This window comes from Salmo salar, chromosome ssa15 (genome assembly GCF_905237065.1).
Source record: "Salmo salar chromosome ssa15, Ssal_v3.1, whole genome shotgun sequence".
Taxonomy (NCBI): domain Eukaryota; kingdom Metazoa; phylum Chordata; class Actinopteri; order Salmoniformes; family Salmonidae; genus Salmo; species Salmo salar.
Window position 1 is genome coordinate 28,216,370 of NC_059456.1, and position 26,669 is coordinate 28,243,038.

Below are 26,669 nucleotides of genomic sequence, written 5' to 3' on the forward strand. Positions count from 1 at the left end.
ATTTGTTTAACACTTTCTTTGTTACTACTTGATTCCATGTGTTATTTCATAGTTTTGATGTCTTCACTATTATTCTACAATGTATGAGCATTTTTAATATGAATTAAAACCCTTGAATGAGTAGGTGTGTCCAAACTTTTGACTGGTACTGTATGTGATAGTTTTATTTTTACGAAAACTAAATATTTCACTGCACATATTTTTCCCTGTAATGTTACAATATAGGCTATGTATAAAAAATATAATTTTAAAGCGTGAAATCTGAGTTTAGTCTACAATTGATACTTAGATGAGTGTATTACTTCATTCAAATCATGTTACATTATCAGAGTAAAGTGTTTGTAGCCTAGTCCCAGGTCTGTTTGTGCTGCCTTGTCAACAACACCAACCAAAGGGGCAAAACGGCACAAACGGATCTGGAAACAGGCTAAAGTGTTTGTCTTTATGACCGAATAAGGTGAACCATGAAGTACAATATGGGAATATTCTTCCGCAGTCGCCCCAATGGACGCTGATCGTGGGTCAGTTTTGTATTTACCCCACTAATGGTTAAGGTTAGGATTGGGGAAGCTAATCCTAGATCTGTACCTAGAGGAGACTTCACCCCTGGAGTTTCTCGCCATCAGGCTTCAGTAAACAATGCTGACCATCAGACAGAACTGGAACAATATTTCATATTTCTGTTCTGTATCACTGCCTGACTACTACATGGCTTGTTGGAAAAAATCGGAATAAATACTGTACTCGATAAGACGGAGAATATTCTTTATTGTGTGTTTTACTTGTATTGCTCATCATTTTGGAAAAGTGAAGAATTTTTTTCTAAGGGTTGCTTGAATAGCATGTTCTGGGACCAAAAGACCAGTGGAAGCTAAAATGCTAGTTTTCTTTATTGGACAGTCCAGTTTTAAGTCCAGTTAGTCCCTCCATGTGTCATTCTGTTTGCTGCCTGAAGAACATGACTCAGGTGACTGACAGACTCATCTCCAAAGCTCATTCCACCTTTTTGACATCTCTTCTGTAGTGGAATATCATGGCCAGCACAAATCCATTGAGCGATGACAAGACCGCGAACCGGGTGAGAACTGGAAGAATCAAAGAACCAAAGGCCACAAACTGATCACTGTGAGCTCACTTCCTAATGTTTAACTTCTGTTGAACTTTCAGAAAGTGATCTATTGCATTGATCAGACTAAGCCATAGAGTTGGGTAGAGGATGCACTTGGTCCAAAACCCTGTTTCAGCGAAAGTATGAGATGAGCTCTAGTACATCTCTATGGACTAAGATCACATGGTGATTGCCAAGTCTCTACAAGTTAGGCAGTAGATACTGACCTTGTATGTCTGCTGTTGTCATGATTGTAGTGAACATCCTCGCTGAAACAGAGGATTTGAGTGTAAAAACACAGATGCACAAACAAACCCTCAAAACAGTCAACGATATCTCCATTACTGTATTAAAGGGACAGTTCACCCAAATTACAAAAGGGTGAACTATCCCTTTAAGCATTCAGACCCCCACAATACAAAATGACCAATGGAAGAGGCCTACTGTTCTAGTACCAAACTGGTGGTCAGATTCTCTACTCTTCATCCTGAAGTGTACACCTGTTCACTCCTCATGGATTTAAAAACAGTGGATTGGATGTAAGTACTGGGAGTTTCCATTTCCTCACACCAATCCATTCTTTGTAAATACATGAAGGGGTGTGAACAAGTGCACACTTTGAATGGTAGAGGAATTGGACCACAGTCTCTCCCCCTCCCTTGACTTGGTACTCACCCAAGCAGGTGTAGCAGGATATGCTCCAGGCGAGGGCACTGACCCCGGAGGAGTCCTTGGACTGGTACAGGCACTGTGCGGAGGCAAACTTACTGCTGGCACTGATTAAGGTACAGAGGCTCTGCAGGGGTAGAAACAGGACCAAGAACAGACATGAAGATTATTTGATTTGTTTTACCTTTATTTTACCAGGCAGGTCAATTAAGAACAAATTTGTATTTACAATGACAGCCTGATTTAAGCCCCACTGGGTAAGAACGGAGGGCAGATCCGTACTAACGCACCTGATTCAACTAAGGGCTTGATGATTGGATGATTCAAGTGTGTTGGTCTGGAACAAAAGCCTGCACACCCACTGTGGGCCCTCAGAAACAGGATTAAGGCCTATACACAAGTCACCTAACAGCTGAATGATTTCTGGGGCATCTATATAGGCCTTATAAACAGTTTATGAATCCTTCACTAAGCCTTACAAGTTGTTTATTTAAAGTGGGACCTAACATGCTGTACTTACCATAGCCAGATCAATGATCCAATCTTGTAGTGTGACAAGTTTCCATCCCCCTACAAATCTAGAGTGGGAACATTAAAGACTACAACAGCTGACAGTGAGCATTTCTCAGTATTTGTCATTTCAAAGTGATTGGTTAGGATTGTCCAAGTCAGCCGCTTGTACTCAGTGATTGGTCAGGGTTGTCATGAGAGTCAGCCGCTTGTACTCAGTGATTGGTTACGATTGTCATGCGAGTCAGCCGCTCGTACTGACTCCCTCCCCTTCGATTAAAACGCAATTACCCTCATCAACACACACACAGCATACACGCTCTCACATAGCTCACCCCTCTCAGTGGTCTTTCATGTATAATTGTGTCTGTGAAAGATTGTAATCGGTCAAATCTACCTGGGCATCTGCATTCTGATTGGGTGGAGGATACAGTGCAATGTAGATCAAGCTGTGCTTGGCTTTCCCATTGTAATAGAGGATGAGCAGAAGCAGGACGGTGTCTAAAACAAAAATACAGTGTGCTTCAATTTACACCTCTTAGTTAATGCAACAGACTTGTTAAAGGGGGATTTCAGTAGTTAATGTTAGATGATTCTTCACCCTGTAAGTAGTCTATGGGAAGGATGAAAAGTAATCCATGGTTCAGATTTCATTAAACTGCCACTACAAACTTCTGCGAACTTTAGCCACTTCTAGCTGGCTATCAATGGTATAGTGTCAACCATGACATTTTCTAAATATAATGGCCAAACCAACTGAATTATTTGACATTACTTAAAGATGATTTGACTATGTTTGTAACGTTGCACAGTTGCCCGTATTACTCCCGTAGAGTTTTAGCTAGCTGTGGCTAAAGTTAGCTTAAGTTTGTATTGGCTGGACCCTTGTATTGGATCGGACCCTTTTTTTTAATTTTTGACTAAAATGACATACCCAAATCTAACTGCCTGTAGCTCAGGACCTGAAGCAAAGATATGCATATTCTTGATAAGTTTGTGGAAATGTGAAATTAATGTATGGATAATATTATTTTTTTCATCATCTTTGAAATGCAAGAGAAAGGCCACAATGTATTATTCCAGTTTAGGCGCAGTTAGATTTTGGCAACTAGATGGCAGCAGTGTATGTGCAGATTTGTAGACTGATTCAATGAACCATTGCATTTCTGTTCAAAATCTTGTATCAAGTTTGCCCAAATGTGCCTAATTGGTTTATTAATATATTTTCAAGTTCATAACTGTGCACTCTCCTCAAACAATAGCATGGTATTATTTCACTGTAATAGATACTGTAAATTTGACAGTGCAATTAGATTAACAACAATTTAAGCTTCTGCCCATATCAGATATGTCTATGTCCTAGGAAATGTTCTTGTTACTTACAACCGCATGCTAATCACATTAGCGCACATTAGCTCAACCGTCCCGCGGGGGGGTCCTGTAGAGGTTAAAGAAAAACTAACCATGGATTACAGTTTCTCCTGGTCCATATACTTTAAAGATGAAGAAACATCTAACATCAAGTTGTAAAATACTGAAGTTCACCTTTAAGGATCTTCTCTGTCACACACACAATGCTCTATTTTTATATATACTGCTCAAAAAAATAAAGGGAACACTAAAATAACACATCCTAGATCTGAATGAATGAAATAATCTTATTAAATACTTTTTTCTTTACATAGTTGAATGTGCTGACAACAAAATCACACAAAAATAATCAATGGAAATCCAATTTATCAACCCATTGAGGTCTGGATTTGGAGTCACACTCAAAATTAAAGTGGAAAATCACACTACAGGCTGATCCAACTTTGATGTAATGTCCTTAAAACAAGTCAAAATGAGGCTCAGTAGTGTGTGTGGCCTCCACGTGCCTGTATGACCTCCCTACAACGCCTGGGCATGCTCCTGATGAGGTGGCGGATGGTCTCCTGAGGGATCTCCTCCCAGACCTGGACTAAAGCATCCGCCAACTCCTGGACAGTCTGTGGTGCAACGTGGCATTGGTGGATGGAGCGAGACATGATGTCCCAGATGTGCTCAATTGGATTCAGGTCTGGGGAACGGGCGGGCCAGTCCATAGCATCAATGCCTTCCTCTTGCAGGAACTGCTGACACACTCCAGCCACATGAGGTCTAGCATTGTCTTGCATTAGGAGGAACCCAGGGCCAACCGCACCAGCATATGGTCTCACAAGGGGTCTGAGGATCTCATCTCGGTACCTAATGGCAGTCAGGCTACCTCTGGCGAGCACATGGAGGGCTGTGCGGCCCCCCAAAGAAATACCACCCCACACCATGACTGCCCCACCGCCAAACCGGTCATGCTGGAGGATGTTGCAGGCAGCAGAACGTTCTCCACGGCGTCTCCAGACTCTGTCACGTGCTCAGTGTGAGCCTGCTTTCATCTGTGAAGAGCACAGGGCGCCAGTGGCGAATTTGCCAATCTTGGTGTTCTCTGGCAAATGCCAAACGTCCTGCACGGTGTTGGGCTGTAAGCACAACCCCCACCTGTGGACGTCGGGCCGTCATACCACCCTCATGGAGTCTGTTTCTGACCGTTTGAGTAGACACATGCACATTTGTGGCCTGCTGGAGGTCATTTTGCAGGGCTCTGGCAGTGCTCCTCCTGCTCCTCCTTGCACAAAGGCGGAGGTAGCGGTCCTGCTGCTGGGTTGTTGCCCTCCTACGGCCTCCTCCATGTCTCCTGATGTACTGGCCTGTCTCCTGGTAGCACCTCCATGCTCTGGACACTACGTTGACAGACACAGCAAACCTTCTTGCCAAAGCTCGCATTGATGTGCCATCCTGGATGAGCTGCACTACCTGAGCCACTTGTGTGGGTTGTAGACTCCGTCTCAAGCTACCACTAGAGTGAAAGCACCGCCAGCATTCAAAAGTGACCAAAACATCAGCCAGGAAGCATAGGAACTGAGAAGTGGTCTGTTGTTCCCACCTGCAGAACCACTCCTTTATTGGCGGTGTCTTGCTAATTGCCTCTAATTTCCACCTGTTGTCTATTCCATTTGCACAACAGCATGTGAAATTTATTGTCAATCAGTGTTGCTTCCTAAGTGGACAGTTTGATTTCACAGAAGTGTGATTGACTTGGAGTTACATTGTGTTGTTTAAGTGTTCCCTTTATTTTTTTGAGCAGTGTATTTCACTCAGAACACACACACACACACACACACACACACAAGGAAGAACACCTTTTCATGACTCGTGCCATGATGGGGACATAGCACGAGTCATTGGACATGATAGCATCATCTTGTGCAACATCACCTTGGGCAATGAGTATCGGGTACTCCAGGAACGTGGAAGATGGTGCAGCATGGTGAATCTGGTAGGTGACAAACACGACATATCTGGAATGAAAGGACATGCAGACAGACAGGCAGACAGACGGAGGGAGAAACAGACAGACAGAGACAGGACAGAGACAGACAGACACAGAAGGACAGACGGGCAGACAGACAGACAGACGGGCAGGCAGACAGACAGACAGACAGACAGACGGGCAGACAGACAGACAGACAGTGGATTCGTTTAGATGCCAGTACCAGCAGAGTGACCAGACACACAGGCTGCCTGTATGCCAACACACTAAATCACCAAACTGTACTGCAGGGAATTAGGGGAGTCCGATTTCTGTAGAGCAGTATGTTGTACTGTAGTGAAGTCAGGAGGTAGTCCCGACCTGGCCTTGAACCCGGGACATTTACACTGTCAACCCAACACCTTAGCTATTACATCTGAATCCGAATCTCTTGACGAGGTAGCTAGGTGTTGGGTTAGGAGTCGCCCTTGCCTTTCCCCTTGCCTTTACCATGCTACCAACTGACACCCTGGTTCCCCACACCCCTTTCTCCCAAAGTCAGACGCCCCATCAGTCTGTACCCCATCCATTTCCAGTTGACATTTACCAGTGGGTCGAGTGACAGTGTAATGGGGCACCACAGCTGCAGCCGAGCTATACTGAGACCAGTACAGTATAGAATGCCTCGTTTAAGCCCCTCTTCCCCTACATGAAAGCTGAGGAAGAGTTCAGGGTTGATCAAAGTTATTTCAGAAGGTAGACAGGACTGTAGGTATAGCATCCGGAAACGTTATCGGAAATGCCTCTTTGATGGGTTATAGGCCTATCTAATGAACTATGCTTTAGATGAAATACTAAATACATTGAATGTCATATGCTGTTCCTACTCAGAGGAGATGAGATGTTTCAAACCACTTGACATTAATTTAGTCGTTGATGGTGTAACCTGTTTTCTACATCATTAATGCTTCCTAGTTATTACACCCCCCCCCAACAAAAATAAAACCCGTTGTTTTTATGTCTCAATTTATCCGTGCAAATTAGACTATGTATGCTTAAGTTGTACATAAATGTACCAATAGGCTAGTCTGAAACACAGCTATGTGAGTAAAGACGTGTGGAGATGTCCCTTAACTTACCCAGTCAACTCCAACAGCAAGCCCTTCAGGCTGAATCCCTTGGAAGACTTCGCTCTTGCTACGAGAACAATCGACGGGATTTTAGACACTAAGCACAAGCAAAATGTACTATAATTTAACAAGTGTAACAAAATGTTCGAGTCGTCTACGGGTGACGTTAGCATATTGTCTTGGTATTGGGTAAAAATAATAATACTTGTAGTCTCCAATCACTCCCGTTAGTTGCCGGATTGACTTGACAGCGTGTAGTCAGTCTACCCTTGAGAATTGGACAGGTGGCTGAGCATTTTTCCAGTATATTACTTTAAGCAATAACCTTTTGGTCATCTCAAAGTGAGCTAGGAAGTGCGCCCCCGAATTTGCATGGCTTGTATTTCAAAGAAGCGTTATATTACATTACATTGATGACAAATTATACAGTTACAACAACAGTAGCCTATCTACTGTATGTTTAGTTATAGTTGTGCCTGCCTATATGATGATCAACGAGTTTGAAAAACGTGAGAGAATTATGACACAGATTAGGCCTATTTCCCCAGAGGTTCGTGATTCACTTTTGGAACTGTTTGTTCCCGCCAGGTGCTGATCGCTCATTATTTACTCAATGATGAATGATTGTAGGGCAGGCTATCCACCTTCCTAATTCCCGTCTACAATGTTGCAACCATTCTGACTGGACGATACAAAACAGGAGCTGGTATAATTTACAGCATCATTTTAGACATATTGTAAAACCAGGGTAAGTGAAGTTTCAAAGATCTTTTTATTGATCAAAATGCTCATAGTTTTGGACAGAAACCTAAGGACATGTCTTTAGCCTATACTAGAGATCTAAGCACTGAGAAATGTAGCCTACTGTAGTTGAAAATATCAACATTTAATGTAATCAAATCAATTATTTTACGCTAGTAATAACATTATAGGCACAGCACTTTAGCAATTGCATTTTAATTGCAAAGCGATTTTTGTTTCAGAAAGGAGAATAACTAACATTTATGAGCATTCCTCGCTCTTTTCCCTTGCTCAGTGCCTTAGTGATGAAGAGCTGGTTTCTCCTTCCTCTCCTGTTTCTGGCATGTTGTTGCCATGGCACCTTCTCTTGCCCAGCCCTTTGCAAATGCTACATATCCCCAAGAAAAACAGAGGTGGTCTGTAATGAAGTCCCCCTCACCCAGTTCCCCTCCTACGGTCTTCCTAGCAACACCACCTCCCTCACCATCCAGTTCACCAACATCAGCTCCATCTCAGAACAGCACCTGAGAGCTACACCCCTTTTACAGGAGCTCTACCTGTACAACAACAACCTGAGCACCCTTCCCTCAGATCTCTTCAGGGGTGTCCCTCACCTGTTCTCGGTGGCTCTCTCGGATAACACATTGGATCAGCTTCCCGCCAATGTCTTCAGCCACGCTCCGCTGCGTGACCTGGTGCTGAAGAACAACCTGATCAGCGGTGTGGATGCTGATTGGCTCCCTGACAACAGTAACCTCACCTGGCTGGACCTTTCAGGGAACCGTTTGACGGGCGTACCCACAGCCCTGTTCCAGAAACTACGCCACCTGAAGAACCTTGACCTCTCCCATAACCACCTGGAGAAGCTCCCGCCAAATTCGTTACACCCTCTGACCAAACTGGAGAGGCTGACGCTGGAGGGGAACAAACTCAGCACCCTGGACGTGTCTACCTTCAGTAACAACCTCAACCTGACACACCTGTTTCTTCTGGAGAACCGGCTTGGACAACTGCCCCCAACCCTGTTCCATGGCCTCCCGAACCTGGCGCACCTGAGTCTGAATGATAACCTGCTGAGCCACATCCCTCCTGGTCTGTTGGACCAGCTTCACTCCATTGATGAGCAGGGGTTGGACCTCACGGTGAACCCCTGGGTATGCGATGGCAAGGTGGAGTACCTGTGGAGGTGGCTGCAGAAGAACCAGAAAAAAGTATTCCTGGCCGATGACATCATGTGTGCCAGCCCTGAGTCTCTGAAGCAACGGTCAGTGATGTCGCTAACTGACAGTGAGCTAGGACTCTGATCCATCCAACCTTTTTCACTCAGATTCTGAATTATCACAGTAACCTATCTCATACTGTGGTCTATTGAACTCCTATCTCAAATGAATCTAAGGTAATGTTAGTCTATTGCATGTTGTGTATTTTCATCCTAATTATACACACATCCACGTAAATAAAAAAGTGACCTGAATTGGAATTTTAAATTAATTCTCTTGGTGTCCTATCCTTGCTTTCTAGCACCTTAGTCTGTCAGAGAGGGGTATAAATACTCCGCCAACTGGCCCCATATCTTGACTGAATAATATACCTATTAAGTAATTATGTATTAAGTCAAATTTGGTAAAAGTAGTCAGATGTTAAAGGCTTAAACACGTGCTGATATTAATCTCTGAACATAACTGAAGGAAATGCAAACAACAGGCCACCGCAGTCTCTTTGTACACATCAAAGATTTATATTTGACCTCTAAAAAAATTACAGAAATAGCTGTAATTCAACTGCTACTGTACATGGCATTTTGTCGTTGTTGTGTAGAGTGTCCATGTCATGTTTTCAACTGCCCCAAAAATGGTTACAGCAAAACAATAAGCGTATGATGAATGACTAAGAATGGAAATTCCCCAGTTGCCCAGGTTTCTATTTCTTTGTTTACCTTTTGCAATAAATCCACAAAAACAGGTTGTGGACTTTATCTAAACCCACTCATTATTTACTCTGTCTGGTGCATAGCTTGACCCACACAAACAAACACAGACACACACACACACACACACACACACACACACACACACACACACACACACACACACACACACACACACACATTTCATATAAGGAGCATTGAAATAGTCGTAAGAGCAGATGAAACAAGCAAGCCAATGAAGGCAACAAAACACGAATGACAGCAAGATTTCAGGTAAGGTGAACTAAAGGACTTTGATTTAATCACTGTGTCTTAATCCTCTTGACAAACAATACTTTTATCTGTATCTGAAAAAAACTATAACTCAAGTTATTTGTTATGTATTATTTATGACATGTTTATATCGAACATTGAAAGATACCGATCATAATAGTTTCATCCATTAAATAAATTGCATGTATGATGGACTTGACGTTACAGAGCATTAAGGAATTCCTTATGATTTATGAGTCACCTATGTCTTTTGCGTTAACAACCACTTCTGCAAATATTAAATCATGTATGTTTTGAGGCCCAACTATCTCTTTGTTTCACAGTTTTAGAAAGATGAGCACCTGGTTCCTCCTTTCTCTGTGTGTGCTGACCTGTTGTTGCGGCCGCAGCAATGGCGCCCTCTCTTGCCCAGACATGTGCACCTGCCATTTCTCTTTCAGCGACACCAAGGTGGTCTGCAGCGAAGCCTCCCTCTCCCAATTCCCCTGCGATGGTCTCCCAGGCAACACTACCTTCCTGTCCATCCAATCCACCAACCTCAGCACGATTACTGCCAACCACTTACAGGCCACGCCCCTTCTGAAAGAGCTCCAACTGTATTACAACAACCTGAGCACACTTCCTTCATATCTCCTCAGAGCTGTTCCTCACCTGCACACGTTGGATCTCACAGGGAACCACCTGCACTTCCTGCCACCATATGTCTTCAGCCACGCTCCGCTGCGTGACCTGGTGCTGAAGAACAACCTGATCAGCGGTGTGGATGCTGATTGGCTCCCTGACAACAGTAACCTCACCTGGCTGGACCTTTCAGGGAACCGTTTGACGGGCGTACCCACAGCCCTGTTCCAGAAACTACGCCACCTGAAGAACCTTGACCTCTCCCATAACCACCTGGAGAAGCTCCTGGCAGGGGCACTGAATCCTCTGAGCAGCCTAGAGAGGCTCAACCTGGAGGGGAACCAACTCAGCGCCCTGGACCCTTCCGCCTTCAGGAACACCCCAAACCTGACGCACCTCTTCCTCCAGGAGAACCAACTGGAGAGGCTTCCCCCGACTCTCCTCCAGGGGCTCCATCGCCTCGATTTCCTGTTTCTCAACTCCAACCGGCTTGGTCACATCTCCAACACCCTGCTGGAGCAGCTCTCCTCCCCACAGACAAGCAACCATCTCTGGGTGGCCTTCAGCCAGAACCCCTGGGTGTGTGATAAGAAGGTGGAGGATCTGTGGAGGTGGCTGCAGAAGAACCAGAAGAAAGCTTTCCTGGCCGATGACATCAGGTGTGCCAGCCCTGAGTCTCTGAAGGAACGATCAGTTATGTCGCTAACTGACAGTGAGCTAGGACTCTGATTTATTTAATATTTTTCACTTAAACAATAAGACGATGGGGGAGCTGTGGAGGTGTCTCAGTATGACCCAGGGGAGAGTGTTCTTTCTGGTGGAGGTGAAATGTGCCAGCCCTGGTTGTTAAGGACCAGGCGGTTGTGTCTCTGACAGAGAAAAAGCTAGGCCTCAAAACTGACAAATAAAACAGGCCCACTGTTCAGGTAATAACTGCAAATTATTCTGTGTTTTGATAGGCTAAAAGGTCTCTCTCTGTATGTATGTATGTATGTATGTATGTATGTATGTATGTATGTATGTATGTATGTATGTATGTATGTATGTATGTATGTATGTATGTATGTATGTACACAAACACTGTATATTTGAGACAAAAACCTCTTGCATTTCAATTAAGGCTTCTGTATATTTGTGGATACTCTTAGGATGGTCTTAGAAGATCCACTGGCACTAGGTGGCATCATATTCAATGTTTTTGCACGATAAACTCCCTAGTAGATTATTGAGGGACCTGTCCTGAACAGTTGTTATAATGTATAATACATGGTTGACAACAACTATGCATGAATAGAAAATGGACACCTTTGTGACAGCTGCTTTTCTACAGGTCAATCAGCCTGGTAGATCTAGGCTCTGGTGGTGTTAATACTAATATAGCCTCATTATTTTCAGAACTTTGTGGTTTCCCCTCTCTGCAGTGTCTCACTTTGATATGCACTTCATTCTTCTTCTCCTGTTTTTTAATGGCATTGGAATCAATGGAGAGAGAGAGAGAGAGAGAGAGAGAGAGAGAGAGAGAGAGAGAATCAGAGAGTTTGTCCTCTGCGGATGTGGCACAGGCCTCTCTGTCCTCAGGAGGCCTTGATCACAGTAAGTGAGAGACCCAATAATTTATGACTCTTGTAAAGCAGCACCCACGTCTCCAGAGGTGGTTACTTATGAAAATTAAACCCTGATCATAAATATTTGCGGAAGAAAACATGGCTTCCTGAAACGGCAGCGGACGTCGGAGCGTTTCCCCCCGGCATCGTACGATAGAGTTGGATAGAGGGCGCCAAAGCCCGTTTTAACATGGACAGCGCCATTGAGGGCTTTAACAATTATGAAGTAGCCAACTGGGTGGGACTTGCTATAGGTTAAGGATTAAATAATTCCATCCACATCAGCAGGAGGGGTCAGCCAATGAATTATACTCCTGAGTAAACATTCCATAATTAAATCACCAACTTTGACTTGTTGCGACTATACACACTCCAGCACAGTAGGTGGTGGTACGCACCTATGTACTGCCAAGACAATCATAGTAGGAGAAGAAATTGACCACTTTAAAAGAGAAAAAGCCCTCAATAGCTCCGCCCATGCTGTCACAGACAAAGATTGCAAAGATAAGAGATCTCTAGTGCATCTTTATGCGTCCTACTCATCCTCGCTCGTTCTGCCGACAAACAGGTGACCTTTCTCTCTGATCAGGATGGACGAGACGGAGTGTGTGTTCTGGCATCGCGCCGCACTGTAATGACTGACTGACAGTGATTTTAAAAAAAAAAGGTTATTGGCAAGGCTTTTAAAAGGTTATTAACAGGGCTTTTCATGCATTTGTAAATCATTTTGGCCATCTTGATTTTACACCAAACAAACATGGTTCATTACAAGATGAAGAGTTAAAATGTAATTCATCTTTCAAATGAGGGTGATGTGATATGAGTATGACTAGTAGGTGCTCAATAACTGCCCTATAAAATAAATACTAATAATAACTTAATATTCTACATTTGAAAAACTGAAATGTATTTTTTTTTTTTATGAAATGTATTGCCAACCTAAATATTTCAATCAAAATCATTTGGATAGAAAATGGCATCTCAAAATGTGAATGCTATAGTGTGAATGCTATAGTGCTTTATAGTAATAGACTGAAAACAAGTTGTGGCTAAAAATGCTTTATGGAATTGCTGTGATTTACAGTGTTTGATTGAATAGAACATTGTGTTCATCCAAAATGGCAGCCTATTCCCTATATAGTGCACTACTTTTCACCAGAGCCCTATGGGCACTATAAAGGGAATAAGGTGCCATTTGGGACACATTAAATGTTTGATTGATATACACCCTATCATGATTCATAGCACCTGATAAAGAGGTTATCATCTTCCATCTCTGAACTACAGTGCCTTATATAAATACTCTCTCCATTAAGGTCTTGTCTGATTCCTGGCACCCTTTTGATACCATGTGCCATTGTGGTAAAGCAATGATCATGGCTCACAACTATGGACCTTAACCCTGCTGTTACGAGAGAGCAGTGTAAGGTCAATTCTATTTCAATTCAGCCAATTCAGAAAGTTAACTGAAATTCCCCCCAAAAATGTGTGATGTTTTTTTACATAGATATTTGGGAATTGGAATTTCAATTTAATTCCTGAACTGACTAAATGTAAATTGAATTTATCCCAATCCTGTAAGACACTGCACAAAATACAATTTGTTTTATCTAAAGGGCCAAACTGATCCTAGATCAGCACTCAGACTCTTTCTGTATATGGCCCAGGAATTACTGAGTCAGCCTCCCAAATGGCATCCTATTCCCTACATAGTGACCTACTTTTGATCAGAGCCATATTGGTCCTAGTAAAATGTAGTGCACTATAAAGGGAATAGGGTGCAATTTGGGAAAGGAAAACAGTATTGTTTCCCACTATAATTTTTTTATTTAACTAGTAAGAACAAATTGTTATTTACAATGACGGCCTATCAATGTACTTGAAGACTTAATTTTTCTTTACTCAAAGCATTGAACAGTTTATTTTCAATAGACCCCACCACTAGCGGCTCTGGGGGGGGGGGGCTACTGCCCCTGTGACAACAATTTTGGACCCCCTTGTGGCCCCCCTAAATGTGGAGTATGAAATCATTTTTACATAACTAATTTTTGCTATCGTTCTTTTTTTACATCCGTTATTAGAAAGTGGCAACGCGGAACACTAATTTAACCCACACATTTTCTAGAGGGACGGCTTTAGGCGGAACACAACAGTATCGTACCATATGCAAAACGATATGACAACAATAACGTCTAATGTAACTGGCCCCTCTAACAGTACAACTGGCCCCCCAGTTGAAATGGTCTAGAACCTCCACTGGACCCCACAGGTCAGATTTCTTACGTCAGCGCCCTTGAAATCCCACAGTTCATGGTCATTTTATTTGTTGTAGATGTTCAAAGCTCTATCAAAAGTGAGAGGAGGTAGCGACGTGCTCCTTAAATACCTACCTGCAGCTGGGTGAGAGGAATCGCAGCTGTCTTCAGGAGCTTTGCTGCATTACTATGCTAGGAGATGGCGACGCTTACGCACACACACACACAGAGAGGTGGTTTAAAGGCGCTACATGGTCAATCTGCCGTCTGCGTTGGCTGTGCAGCACTTATGGTGATACGGCTGCTGCAGAAGCTAGGGAATTCATACTTCTTGCGCTTCGCGGGACAGCGCAGAGTTGTTGTGAAGGAAGTTGTCAAGGAAGAGAGTTTGTGTTTATACAGGACCTTCCACCCCCACCTACCGTCAACAAATCTTGTCATTATAGATCTATACCTCCTCACGGTTACAAAATGTGGCCTCTGGATGCCTCTGGAGGCTACGCAATTGCGTCTGACTACATTTTCAGATCAAGCATAAATTGTAAGGATGAATCTAATCATACTTCAATGATAGCATCAATTGTAGGATCTTAATTTGCTACAGCATGAAAATAGACCTGTAGCAATCGGAAATGTGAATTATTATGTGGATTATAATTAATGGCCATTGCTGTCTGACTCAGGGTTGGGGTCAATTCTGTTTTCAATTCAGGCAGTGAATGGACATTCAGTTCATTAAGGGGCCGATTCATACTTAGGAAATGTACACCTTTCCTACGCCGTTCTCAGTATTTTGTATTCAGACTTAACTTATTCAGTCACCAGCTCTGCAGGTGTGGCTACTTTGCGTGCTCTGAATAGATTTCATTCAACAGTTGAAAACCCTCCCACTTGCACTTCCAACAGATTTTCTCATTGAGTTTTCATTCAATAGGGTTTTCAGTACATGTACATTATCTTAAGCCATCCCTTAAAAATGGTGTACCTTTAAATTAGAATTTTATCGACAGACTCACTAGAATATATTGAGAGAACGGGTTCAGAATATTACAGATACATTTAAAAAATATATATTTTATTTAACCTTTATTTAACTAGGCATGTCAGTTAAGAACAAATTCTTATTTAAAATGACGGCCAAACCCGGACGACTCTGGGACAATTTTGCGCTGCTCTATGGGACTCCCAATCACGGCCAGTTGTGATACAGCCTGGAATTGAACCAGTGACGCCTCAAGCACTGAGATGTAGTGCCTTAGACCGCTGCACCACTCGGGAGCCATCTAAATATATGCATATTTGTCTCCAGTTCAGCATCAATTCTAGATTATATAGGTTTAGGAAAGTATTTATAAATCAATAAAAAAAACAGGTTTGGAGTGTCTTTGTGCATGACAGAAAGAAAACGGTGAAAAAGATGAATGTACATTTATTTATTTCACCTTTATTTAACCAGGTAGGCCAGTTGAGAACAAGTTCTCATTTACAACTGCGACCTGACCAAGATAAAGCAAAGCAGTGCGACACAAACAACAACAGAGTTACACATGGAATAAACAAGCGTACAGTCAATAACACAATAGAAAAAAAGGATATATAAACAGTGTGTGCAAATGGCGTGAGGAGGTAAGGCAATAAATAGGCTATAGTAGCAAAGTAATTACAATTTAGCAGATTCACTCTGGAGTGATAGATGTGCAGATGATGATGTGCAAGTAGAAATACTGGTGTGCAAAAGAGCAAAAAAAGTAAATAAAAACAATATGGGGATGAGTGATTGAATGGGCTATTTACAGATGAGCTGTGTACAGCTGCAGTGATCGGTTAGCTGCTCAGATAGCTGATTTTTAAAGTTAGTGAGGGAGATATAAGTCTCCAACTTCAGCGATTTTTGCTATTCGTTCCAATCATTGGCAGCAGAGAACTGGAAGGAAAGGCGGCCAAAGGAGGTGTTGGCTTTGGGGATGACCAGTGAGATATACCTGCTGGAGCGCGTGCTATGGGTGGGTGTTGTTATCGTGACCAGTGAGCTGAGATAAGGCGGAGCTTTACCTAGCAAAGACTTATAGATGACCTGGAGCCAGTGGGTCTGGTGACGAATATGTAGCGAGGGCCAGCCGACGAGAGCATACAGGTCGCAGTGGTGGGAGGTATATGGGGCATTGGTGACAAAACGGATGGCACTGTGATAGACTGCATCCAGTTTGCTGTAAATGACATCGCCTAAGTCGAGGATCGGTAGGATGGTCAGTTTTACGAGGGTATGCTTGGTAGCATAAGTGAAGGATGCTTTGTTGCGAAATAGGAAGCCGATTGTAGATTTCATTTTGGATTGGAGATGTTTAATATGAGTCTGGAAGGAGAGTTTACAGTCTAGCCAGACACCTAGATATTTGTAGTTGTCCACATATTCTAAGTCAGAACCGTCCAGAGTAGTGATGTTAGACGTGCGGGCGGGAGCGGGCAGTGATCGGTTGAAGAGCATGCATTTAGTTTTACTAGCGTTTAAGAGCAGTTGGAGGCCACGGAAGGAGTGTTGTATGGCATTGAAGCTCGTTTGGAGGTTCGTTAACACAGTGTCCAAAGAAGGGCCAGATGTATACAGAATGGTGTTGTCTGCGTAGAGGTGGATCAGGGAATCACCTGCAGCAAGAGAGACATCGTTGATATATACAGAAAAAAGAGTCAGCCCGAGAATTGAACCCTGTGGTACCCCCATAGAGACTGCCAGAGGTCCGGACAACAGGCCCTCCGATTTGACACATAAAAGAGAGGTTGAACAGACTGGTAATAGGGGTTGCAACAATGGCGGCGGATAACTTTAGAAAGAGAGGGTCCAGATTGTCTAGCCCAGCTGATTTGTACGGGTCCAGGTTTTGCAGCTCTTTCAGAACATCTGCTATCTGGATTTTGGTGAAGGAGAAGCTGGGGAGGCTTGGGCAAGTAGCTGTGGGGGGTGCGGAGCTGTTAATTATATAGCATTATAATAGGGAGAATAGTTTATAATAGTAGGCTATACCCTCGGCTTTTGCCTGCTTTAACTATGGAACTGTGTGATGAAGCGGCCAAGTATTGCACCATGCGTCGCGTTCAAGCTGTTATGGCTTGGTCTGCGCTCCGCTCAATAACGATTTAATGAGCCGACAGGTCTTTAAAAAATATATATAATCAAATGTTACTAATGATCCTCAGCAAAAACCACACAGCCGTGACAGCGTTTACAAAGGAAGCAACCCACTGTGCACACACTGGTTGAATCAACATTGTTTCCACCTCATTTCAATGACATTACGTTGAACCAATGTGAAATAGATATTGAATTGACGTCAGTGCCCAGTGGGATATGAAGGTAAACGAAAAACAATGTAAATAAATGGAATGATAATGCAGACTATACCAACTGAAGGGAACTAAAAGTAAATTGTCAGTGTAATATGTGTGGTTATTAGGTCTACTGACGGTCGATACTGATAGTGACTAATATTTAACATGATAGAAATGGGAAACAGAGAAAGCCGGGGTAGCCTATAATTAAGACATTCGAGAGTGCCCATCCCTGAAAATTAAAAGTCTGTACATTAAAAATTCAGCATAACGGCAAAGCATTTCATAAACATTTCTGTGGGAAAGTTGATAAGTTGATATGCTTCAGATTGTTGCCATATGACTGGTTTCACATTTGTCTCCAGCGATTATAAGGTAAACTAGATCTAAAACAAGTGTCATTTATATTTACAATCCCCTTCTGCAAACAGATTACTCATTTAGCTGTTAACAATAGCTCTTATCAAGTTGTATATTACAGTGCATGGAGAATGGTGTTATTTCTGTCTTAAAAAATAAAGTAGATGCTTTTTCCACTTGGAACCGGTAGGTTCGCTAGACTTTATTCATGTTGGAATTATTAGGGAATAAGGTCAATGTCGGAATACGGTGTATCTGTACACAGACCTTCATTTATTTGTGCTCCACCCCAAAGAAATAGAGGGTGAATAGGATGCTATTCTCCTGCTTGAGTTCAAGGTCAGAATAAGCATAGAGAGAAAAGTGAATAAAAAGGGATTTACGTTCCATTTACACACGCTTAACTCGGGTCAGAATTCCCCCCTAACTGAAAACAACTGATTTTTTTGTTGTTGCCATTTTCAGATCATTAAATTCTATTTCAACTTGCTTCCTGGAATTGGCTCAATTGAAAATCTAATTGACCCTAGCCAACTTTGACTCTCATCCAAACTCTATTGCTCTCACAAAACAAGAAAGTCTGAGTGCGAATGTTGGGACAACTTAAATTGAACACACCGTTGGTTTACATTTCTCTTAGAGCCATGATAGAGAGCAGTACAGCCCAGGCATCCATCTCATTGACCTTGCAGAACTAAACGCAGCCAAAACAATCACCTGACGAGACGAGATGACAGACTAAGAATTTAACACCGGCCGCAACCAGGCAGAGACGTGCTTTGGCTAATGAGAGAGAGTAGTAGTGAGGGAAACTGGCAGGTTTCACCTTTCTGTTGAAGTACTAAACAGTAGTGCTGTTGGCCCCCGAGCCTCTTTAGTCCCGACTGTAGATCTGAGCGGTTTGGACAGGTGGAAGCTAGTTAGAGTGCCTATAGTTATAGACTGGCAGGTCTCACTTTCTCCCTTTGGCACGCTGAAGTCTGCCTGCAATGGGGGAAATACTGGCGAACCTTTTCCTCCTCCCTGACCATGCGCATTGCAATTAGACCACACACCTTCATGCTGTGGCTTTTGGTTAAGATATCTTTGTCCTCTCGTCTAAGCTGCCATCTAAATATATACTACACAGCAACACCTTCTCTGCCCTCTTACACTATAATTAAGTCTTATAAGTTCAAAGAAAATAACATTTAAACTTCATTAGCTGTCATAGATAAAATGTGAGGGGACATATAAAGTGCACTTATAATCTCTTCTAAAGAGAGTGTGTGTGTGTGTGTGTGTGTGTGTGTGTGTGTGCGTGCGTGCGGGGGGCGGTTGTGTGTGTGACTGGAAGATTTTTTATGGCTCCGTCTATCCTGGTGGGATTTAACCTGTCGTCTATTACGGAGCGCTCAGCTGTTGTTGATACAGGTTTAGTGGGGTCCAGTTCTGGGCCCCTGACTGACGTGTCTACTGCTCTTCAACCCTGTTTGTTTTGAAGCATGAGCTTCAAAGAATCAGGAGACACAGGGTCAAGGTGGTGACATCAGAACAGGGTCCAGGTGATGACATCAGAACAGGGTCCAGGTGATGACATCAGAACAGGGTCCAGGTGGTGACATCAGAACAGGGTCCAGGTTATGACATCAGAACAGGGTCCAGGTGATGACATCAGAACAGGGTCCAGGTGATGACATCAGAACAGGGTCCAGGTGGTGACATCAGAACAGGGTCCAGGTGGTGACATCAGAACAGGGTCAAGGTGATGACATCAGAACAGGGTCCAGGTGATGACATCAGAACAGGGTCCAGGTGATGACATCAGAACAGGGTCAAGGTGATGACATCAGAACAGGGTCCAGGTGATGACAACAGAACAGGGTCAAGGTGATGACATCAGAACAGGGTCAAGGTGATGACAACAGAACAGACTCAAGGTGATGACATCAGAACAGGGTCAAGGTGATGACATCAGAACAAGGTCCAGGTGATGACATCAGAACAGGGTCCAGGTGACGACATCAGAACAGGGTCAAAGTGATGACATCAGAACAGGCTCAAGGTGATGACATCAGAACAGGCTCAAGGTGATGACATCAGAACAAGGTCCAGGTGATGACATCAGAACAGGGTCCAGGTGACGACATCAGAACAGGGTCAAGGTGATGACATCAGAACAGGCTCAAGGTGATGACATCAGAACAGGCTCAAGGTGATGACATCAGAACAGGCTCAAGGTGATGACATCAGAACTTTCTAAAGGACCTTGGAGTGTCCGAGAGGTTTGGACTTTCCTGCGATGCCCCCCAATGGACAAGAATTCAGACAGGAATTCGGGAATGGGAATTTATCATGAGCTGTATAGTAAGTACTTGCTTACTCAACGTACAGATTCATGTACAGTATTTACATCTATGCTTGTAGACTGAAGCACTTCATCCATCTGAATTGACAACTTTAGGTCCATCCGTCCATGTACATTTGTGCTTGTTTTATTGCTATTTGCACAGTATTTCCATCAACATCACACAAGTGGGAGTGTTACATTACCCCAAGGTATTAGTCAAGGCGCATTCATTGTCATTATGCAGACTTTGCTGTCACATAATGATTCATGGTAAATGCATATCTGAGTAAATCTAACGTGTGAAATAAATATTAAGCCCCAGAGGAACCATGGGCCTACTACGCTTAACGAAACAGTCACTCAATAATGTTTTTTGTTTTTTTACTTCAATACCAAATCATTTGTGATCATTGGACGAGACCACTTGAGAAGAAGGTTGTTCCGGTTCATAAAATATAATTGTCTCTCGCGATGAGAAAATCAGTCGTGGAGGGAATCACCAGCAACTTGCCTGAAGCAGTTCTATCTATCTTTATGGTCTCAGCCTGTTGTGAAACCACTTCTATCTCTCTTTATGGTCTCAGCCTCTTGTGAAACCACTTCTATCTATCTCTATGGTCTCAGTCTCTTGTGAAACCACTTCTATCTATCTTTATGGTCTCAGCCTCTTGTGAAACCACTGCTATCTATCTCTATGGTCTCAGCCTCTTGTGAAACCACTGCTATCTATCTCTATGGTCTCAGCCTCTTGTGAAACCACTTCTATCTATCTCTATGGTCTCAGTCTCTTGTGAAACCACTGCTATCTATCTCTATGGTCTCAACCTCTTGTGGAACCACTTATTTTTTTATTTATTTTACCTTTATTTAATTAGACAACTCAGTTAAGAACAAATTCTTATTTACAATGACGGCCTAGGAACAGTGGGTTAACTGCCTTGTTCAGGGGCAGAACGACAGATTTTTACCTTGTCAGCTCGGGGATTCGATCTAGCAACCTTTTAGGTTACTGGCCCAATGCTATCCACTAGGCAACCTGCCGCCCCTATCTATCTCTATAGTCTCGACCTCTTGTGAAGTCACTTCTATCTATCTCTATAGTCTCTGACTCTTGTGAAACCACTTCTATCTATCTCTATAGTCTCTGACTCTTGTGAAACCACTTCTATCTATCTCTATGGTCTCAACCTCTTGTAAAGTCACTTCTATCTATGGTCTCGGTCTCTTGTGACCAATTTTCTTAATGAGTATTCTGTAAATTTATCAACTGAAATGAGATAGCGCTAAAATAACATGGCTGGCGCTGTGTGCCCTCCGTAAAACATTTTTGCGCCTGGCCCGTCTGTCAGCAAAGGGCACGAACTGAGACACTGCTAGAGAGGGGTACGTGCCTCAGAGAGACGGGGGGAGGGTGTGTGGGTATTCACTGTCTTGTCATGTGCTCAGTCATTTATTTTGGTCAGACGCTCATTTTCGTAGTCTGTCCACAAGAGATTATTTGACCAGCAATGAATGTAATTTGCATCATTGTTAGAAAATGAACCTGGGTCTGGGAAACCATCCCTCCAAGCAGTCCACCCTAGGCCTGCTCATAGCCAAGACATTGCCATATGGCTTGGCCTGTTTAACCTTCAACCGGAGGGTATGCGATTATATTACAACGTCCTTCAGCTAGCATTTATTGATATTCTCCTTCACACACCAACCACCGTCCTCTCCTCATCCTACACTGTTGTCCCGGACACCCGCGAAACACGTGTGTTTTTTCCCCCGGGGCCAGGAGCAAAGATGTGGCATCACGCCATGTTCCCATTAGCTCTACCATCTCCAATGCTGCTGAAAGGTTATTATGTACATGCAATCATAAAGTTTCAACGAGCCCTATAAGAAAATACATCAAGAGATTTATATTTATATTCTTTATATTCTCTCTCCGTGTTAATTACAGAAAGAGGTTTTAATTGTTATGGGCCCTAATTATATTGATTGATTTCTATCTGATGAAGATTTTGCATTTTGTCTAATTTCTGTGGCCCCTGGGGTTTAATCAATTGTTGATGTTGTTGGAAATGATAGTATATAAGCTATAGGCCTGGGTAAATGAGTCATTCCTTATCATTCTTCGTTAAATGGAATTGTGCTCGTTCTGTAGGCTACATTCCATCAGCGTCATATTGAACATTTGCCCAACAGGGCCCTGGGGCCCCATACAGTGCGTTTGAGGGGGAAATTTCTCTTTACTATATATATATATATATATATATATATATATAGAGAGAGAGAGAGAGAGAGAGAGAGAGAGAGAGAGAGAGAGAGAGAGAGAGAGAGAGAGAGAGAGAGAGAGAGAGAGAGAGAGAGAGAGAGAGAGAGAGAGAGAGAGAGAGAGAGAGAGAGAGAGAGAGAGAGAGAGAGAGAGAGAGAGAGAGAGAGAGAGAGAGAGAGAGAGAGAGAGGAGGGTGTGGGAGATGGAGAGATTTCAGAAAAGTACAAAATTGTGTCTAGTTGTTTTTCAGAAGTCATATCCATTTTAATCTTTTCGCTTAGAGAAAGGTCCGATTTAATCTTTGTGATGATTTTTTTTTGCATTTTCACGGATCTCTATGAATCAAGCTGCCTTCTGAGTGCACATTTGCGTGCTTTTCAACTTTTCTGTTCAGGAAAAAAATATACATTTTCTGAAAATTATAATGGTTTTGTAGTCGGTTTCCATTCCTCCTAAATCTGCAGTCATTTAGGAGATTACCTTACCCATTCCCCGCATCTGAAAATATCTCTCCTGCCAGGTGGGGAATATGTCTCTTTGAGCCTGGGCTTTACCTTCCAGCATCCTCATTCAAATGAACGCTACTACTGACTATTTCATGCAGAATTCGATACCTCGACATCATTTACATGCAGGGACACGACTTTGGTTTTACAAGTGGGGGGGACATCATTTTTATTTAAAATATCCAGTGAGATAAACACTCCAAACAGCCTACCCGACTGCTCGGTGGCGTCCGCATGGTCCTAAAGCACACCATTGCCTCGTTTTGTATCACATTCCAATTATAAAACTGAAGGAAACAAAAATGCAATTTCAGAATATGTGGGGGTGACGACATGTCCCCCGTCCCCATCCCCAGTGAAATTTGCGCCCCTGTTTCAGGGGCGAAAATCTGATATCAACTTTGAGGGGGACAATTACATGAAATTTTCTCAAGAGCAATTCCTGAGGGGGACACCAAAAGTAGTGCTGTAACACATAGCCTACATTGTAATATGGTAAATGTATATTGAGGAACCAAAGAAATAAGGTGTTTGCCGTACTCCTAACTACCGGTACCCAAAACTACACAACTACTCACAACAGCAATAACATTGCCTTTAACAAATCTTAGTTCAGTCACCAGTTTAAGTTGAGAGTGGGGGTATCCATGGCATTTTCCAATTATGTTCCTATTTTACAAGTCAAAAAAATTGAGAACCTTTCATAATGTTGCCAAACAAAGACTCAACAAACTTACCTGAGACTCCGTCTCTGCCAGTCTGTCCCTGCATATCTGTCCCCAACTCTGCTGTCTGTGTGCCATCTGTTGCCTGCTCTGCCTAATGACATCATTGTGAAACATTTCCATTAGAATTTCATTTCTTTCTTATGAACATTTTATCAACTAGTCTTTGAGATATTAGGCTACTAGGGTTCTTACTTTGCGCTTTGGTGTACTGAAAAATACTCTGATGTCCGTCTTTTATTTTTTCTGCCATTTTTCTACCTGGCTGGCTGGCTACACACACACACAGTGTGTAGGTTATTTACAGTAGGAGATGGGCTTCTATCATCTTATCTTTTATCATTCTATTTGGGCTTCGATCTAAAAGGTAGCTAGCAAATGTGAAACGGATTAAAATGACAAGAGTTGACAGCTGTATGAGTTCACCATTTACACAACATATGCTGCAACCTTTTGTAATTTTAATAGTTTGTTTCATATTGGCTGGCTTCCAACAATAGCTGAATTTGCAAAGCAAGCGAGCACCAATTCCGTTTCAGTGGTGTTTGCTATAATCTTTGCTACCCGGGTTAAATAAAATAAATAAATAAAAGTTCCCTTGCGACAATTTAGCTTTTGCAACGAGACCATTAAATATATTTAAGACAATGGTAGAAGAAGAGTGTAGTTCTGTTCAGTTTGGACTTCAGTTTATCGCTAACCTTATCACAGGGACTTTGAAACACTAACTTACATCATCTGCATGCTGATCTCAGAATAAATTGACGATAGCAAAGATTCCATCTTTGACAAGGCCACATAAATGGAATGGGTACTAGCTAGCTTAATAGTTAATATTTGCGCGCTAGCTCTGCATATTCAGCTAGTGTGTGTGCGCAATTGACTGGATTAACTTTACGTCAGTTACGTTCATTGAGTGCCTTTCAGACAGTAGACACGACCCCTCTGTTACCTTGCCAGTGGATCAAACCATTGTGAGGAAAAGGGTGGGGGGGTCGCAATCTTTTGAAACTTAAAAACGCGCTATTAAGTGTCTATAATCAGCACAATTGCTTTCATTGCGTATTATTAATATTATTTAAATTACATAGTTATGTTTCAGTGATATATTGAGGGGGACAAATCATATTTTTCCCAGGATGGGGGGGTCGTGTCACCCCCGTCCCCCCCGGGATTTCCGCCCCTGCCCTGTTTGCATATACCACATACCACCCTCGGTCTGCCCTTAGGTAATAGATACATTTCTAACTTCTATCCAGAGCTCAACAATGGCAGCAGTCATCACCAGCATTGCTGAGGGAATGTTTTAAAGAAGCTGTTCAATTTCAATCATTTTAGATGTCACCTGAAATTTGTTTTACTTAATGGGATAGTTCACTCAAGCTATCATTTAGTATTATGTTCTTTTGTCCACTAGTTTTTGAGTAATCCTTTAAGATTCTTGAATAGTATTGGATCCGTTTAGCAAAATTGATTTGCAATGAAGTATTCAGTTCAAGGTCAAATATAATATCAGTTACACATCTGAATTGATGACACTGAACAAGTGGGTCAGTCTAGGTCTCGTTCTTCCTTTAGTTCTATTTTTAGACAGGGACATTAGTTAAAAACCCAAATCCTAAAATGACAAAGGGAAAGAGAGGTGGCTGGGACAGGAATGGTATCTCTATTTGTTTATAATCACAATCGTCGCTGCTGTTTAACTCAACACTGATCCATGTAATTGATTCAAAAGAAAACATTCAGACTCAGTGAGTCAGCTGCATGTGACGTGTATGTGTCTGTGTGTGTGTGTGTGTGTGTGTGTGTGTGTGTGTGTGTGTGTGTGTGTGTGTGTGTGTGTGGGTGGACAGCCTGATGAGCTGTTGCTAACTTGCATCCACCCCTGTCCTCCCCCCATTCTCTCCCTACCCACAGCAGCTTAAAAGCATCAGCATGCGGTCAGTTCCTTCAGTTCGGCTAGTACCTAGCCAAAGTCGGCTAGCTGAATCAAACGAGTGTGCTCCCATACTCCCTTAAAAGACTTTCACTTGAAAAACAAGAAAAAAGTGGCAATAGTAGGCCTACCGTTTGTCAATTTTGAGATGCCATAGCCAGTATACACTTCCTCAGAATAGACAGAATTCATCTAAGAAAACTCAAGAAATCTGTCATTCAGGACTCGTTTTTGCCGAAGTGAAAACGAGTCCTCTCTCGTTGAATGACAACAGACTTTATTGAAGAATCCCTACTGTTGACCAATCACCGATGAAGGGGCTTAGACTTCGGCTCCGAACATTGGCTTGTCTCAAGAAAAAAAATGTAACATGCACTAACAGCTGAAAAAACCGTCACCGAAGTCCAAAACTAACAAAAACGTCACAAAATGTGTCATAATATATGCACAAATATTTCCGAACTGTTTCGGCTGGGAAGCATGTGGACGCCTTTACTCAGCGATCAAGTATGCCACACAGGGGCGCAACTTTGGTTTTAGAAGTTGAGGGGGACATAATGTATTTTTTATTTGTATTATTATAATTTGGGGGGGGGGGATAAACACTCAAAACAGCCTACCCGACCGCTCGGAGGCGTCCGCATGTTGCCTCATTTTGTATCACATTCCAATTATAAAACTGGGGGGGACAAAAATGCAATTTCAGAATGTGGGGGGGACATGTCCCCTCCGTCCCCAGTGAAAGTTGCACCCCTGATGCCACACACCCTCAGAGGAGACCTCGGGGGCTGCTGCAGAATTTAAACCCATTACTGAAATGTCCTAGAGCCAAGGAATGTTCTCTATCTGGCATTGGAAGGTTGACCTCACCCCACTTTAAATAGACACAGTGTATAAAGACAGTGTTTGCCTGTAAGTATCTCAGGCTGAAATGAATGAAGAATTTACAGGAAAACTGAACTTGAGAAGATTTAATGAACTAAACATAAACTTAAATTGAATGGGTAAAGTTGTACCAAAGCCTGCTTGCAAACCAATGCAGATGAAATGGTGGGATACCCTG

The 26,669-nt window shown here is 42.7% G+C and overlaps 2 protein-coding genes across 4 annotated transcripts; one reads left to right on the forward strand and one right to left on the reverse strand.

The window, feature by feature from the left end:
* Window positions 1–751: 751 nt before the first annotated feature.
* On the reverse strand, window positions 752–26,002 carry LOC106571175 (solute carrier family 66 member 3). Of its 2 annotated transcripts, XM_014143931.2 has the most exons (8): window positions 25,738–26,002; window positions 23,683–23,764; window positions 5,579–5,661; window positions 2,719–2,788; window positions 2,298–2,355; window positions 1,784–1,904; window positions 1,336–1,377; window positions 752–1,085 (listed from the first exon to the last, which is right to left on the reverse strand). In XM_014143931.2, the coding sequence occupies exons 1-8, from the start codon at window positions 25,796–25,798 to the stop codon at window positions 994–996; spliced, it is 609 nt and encodes a 202-aa protein (XP_013999406.1). In that variant the 5' UTR covers window positions 25,799–26,002; the 3' UTR covers window positions 752–993. The 2 variants fall into 2 exon arrangements, with proteins under 2 accessions (XP_013999406.1, XP_013999404.1); XM_014143929.2 differs by lacking the exons at window positions 23,683–23,764; window positions 25,738–26,002 and adding an exon at window positions 6,752–7,226.
* On the forward strand, window positions 7,281–12,976 carry LOC106571173 (leucine-rich alpha-2-glycoprotein). 2 transcript variants are annotated; one of them, XM_014143927.2, is made up of 3 exons: window positions 7,281–7,490; window positions 7,779–8,178; window positions 10,416–12,976. In XM_014143927.2, exons 1-3 carry the CDS (start codon window positions 7,363–7,365, stop codon window positions 11,031–11,033), a joined length of 1,146 nt encoding a protein of 381 aa, XP_013999402.2. In that variant the 5' UTR covers window positions 7,281–7,362; the 3' UTR covers window positions 11,034–12,976. The 2 variants fall into 2 exon arrangements, with proteins under 2 accessions (XP_013999402.2, XP_013999403.1); XM_014143928.2 differs by lacking the exons at window positions 7,281–7,490; window positions 7,779–8,178 and adding an exon at window positions 8,788–9,683 and having other exon boundaries at window positions 10,007–12,976.
* Window positions 26,003–26,669: the final 667 nt, after the last annotated feature.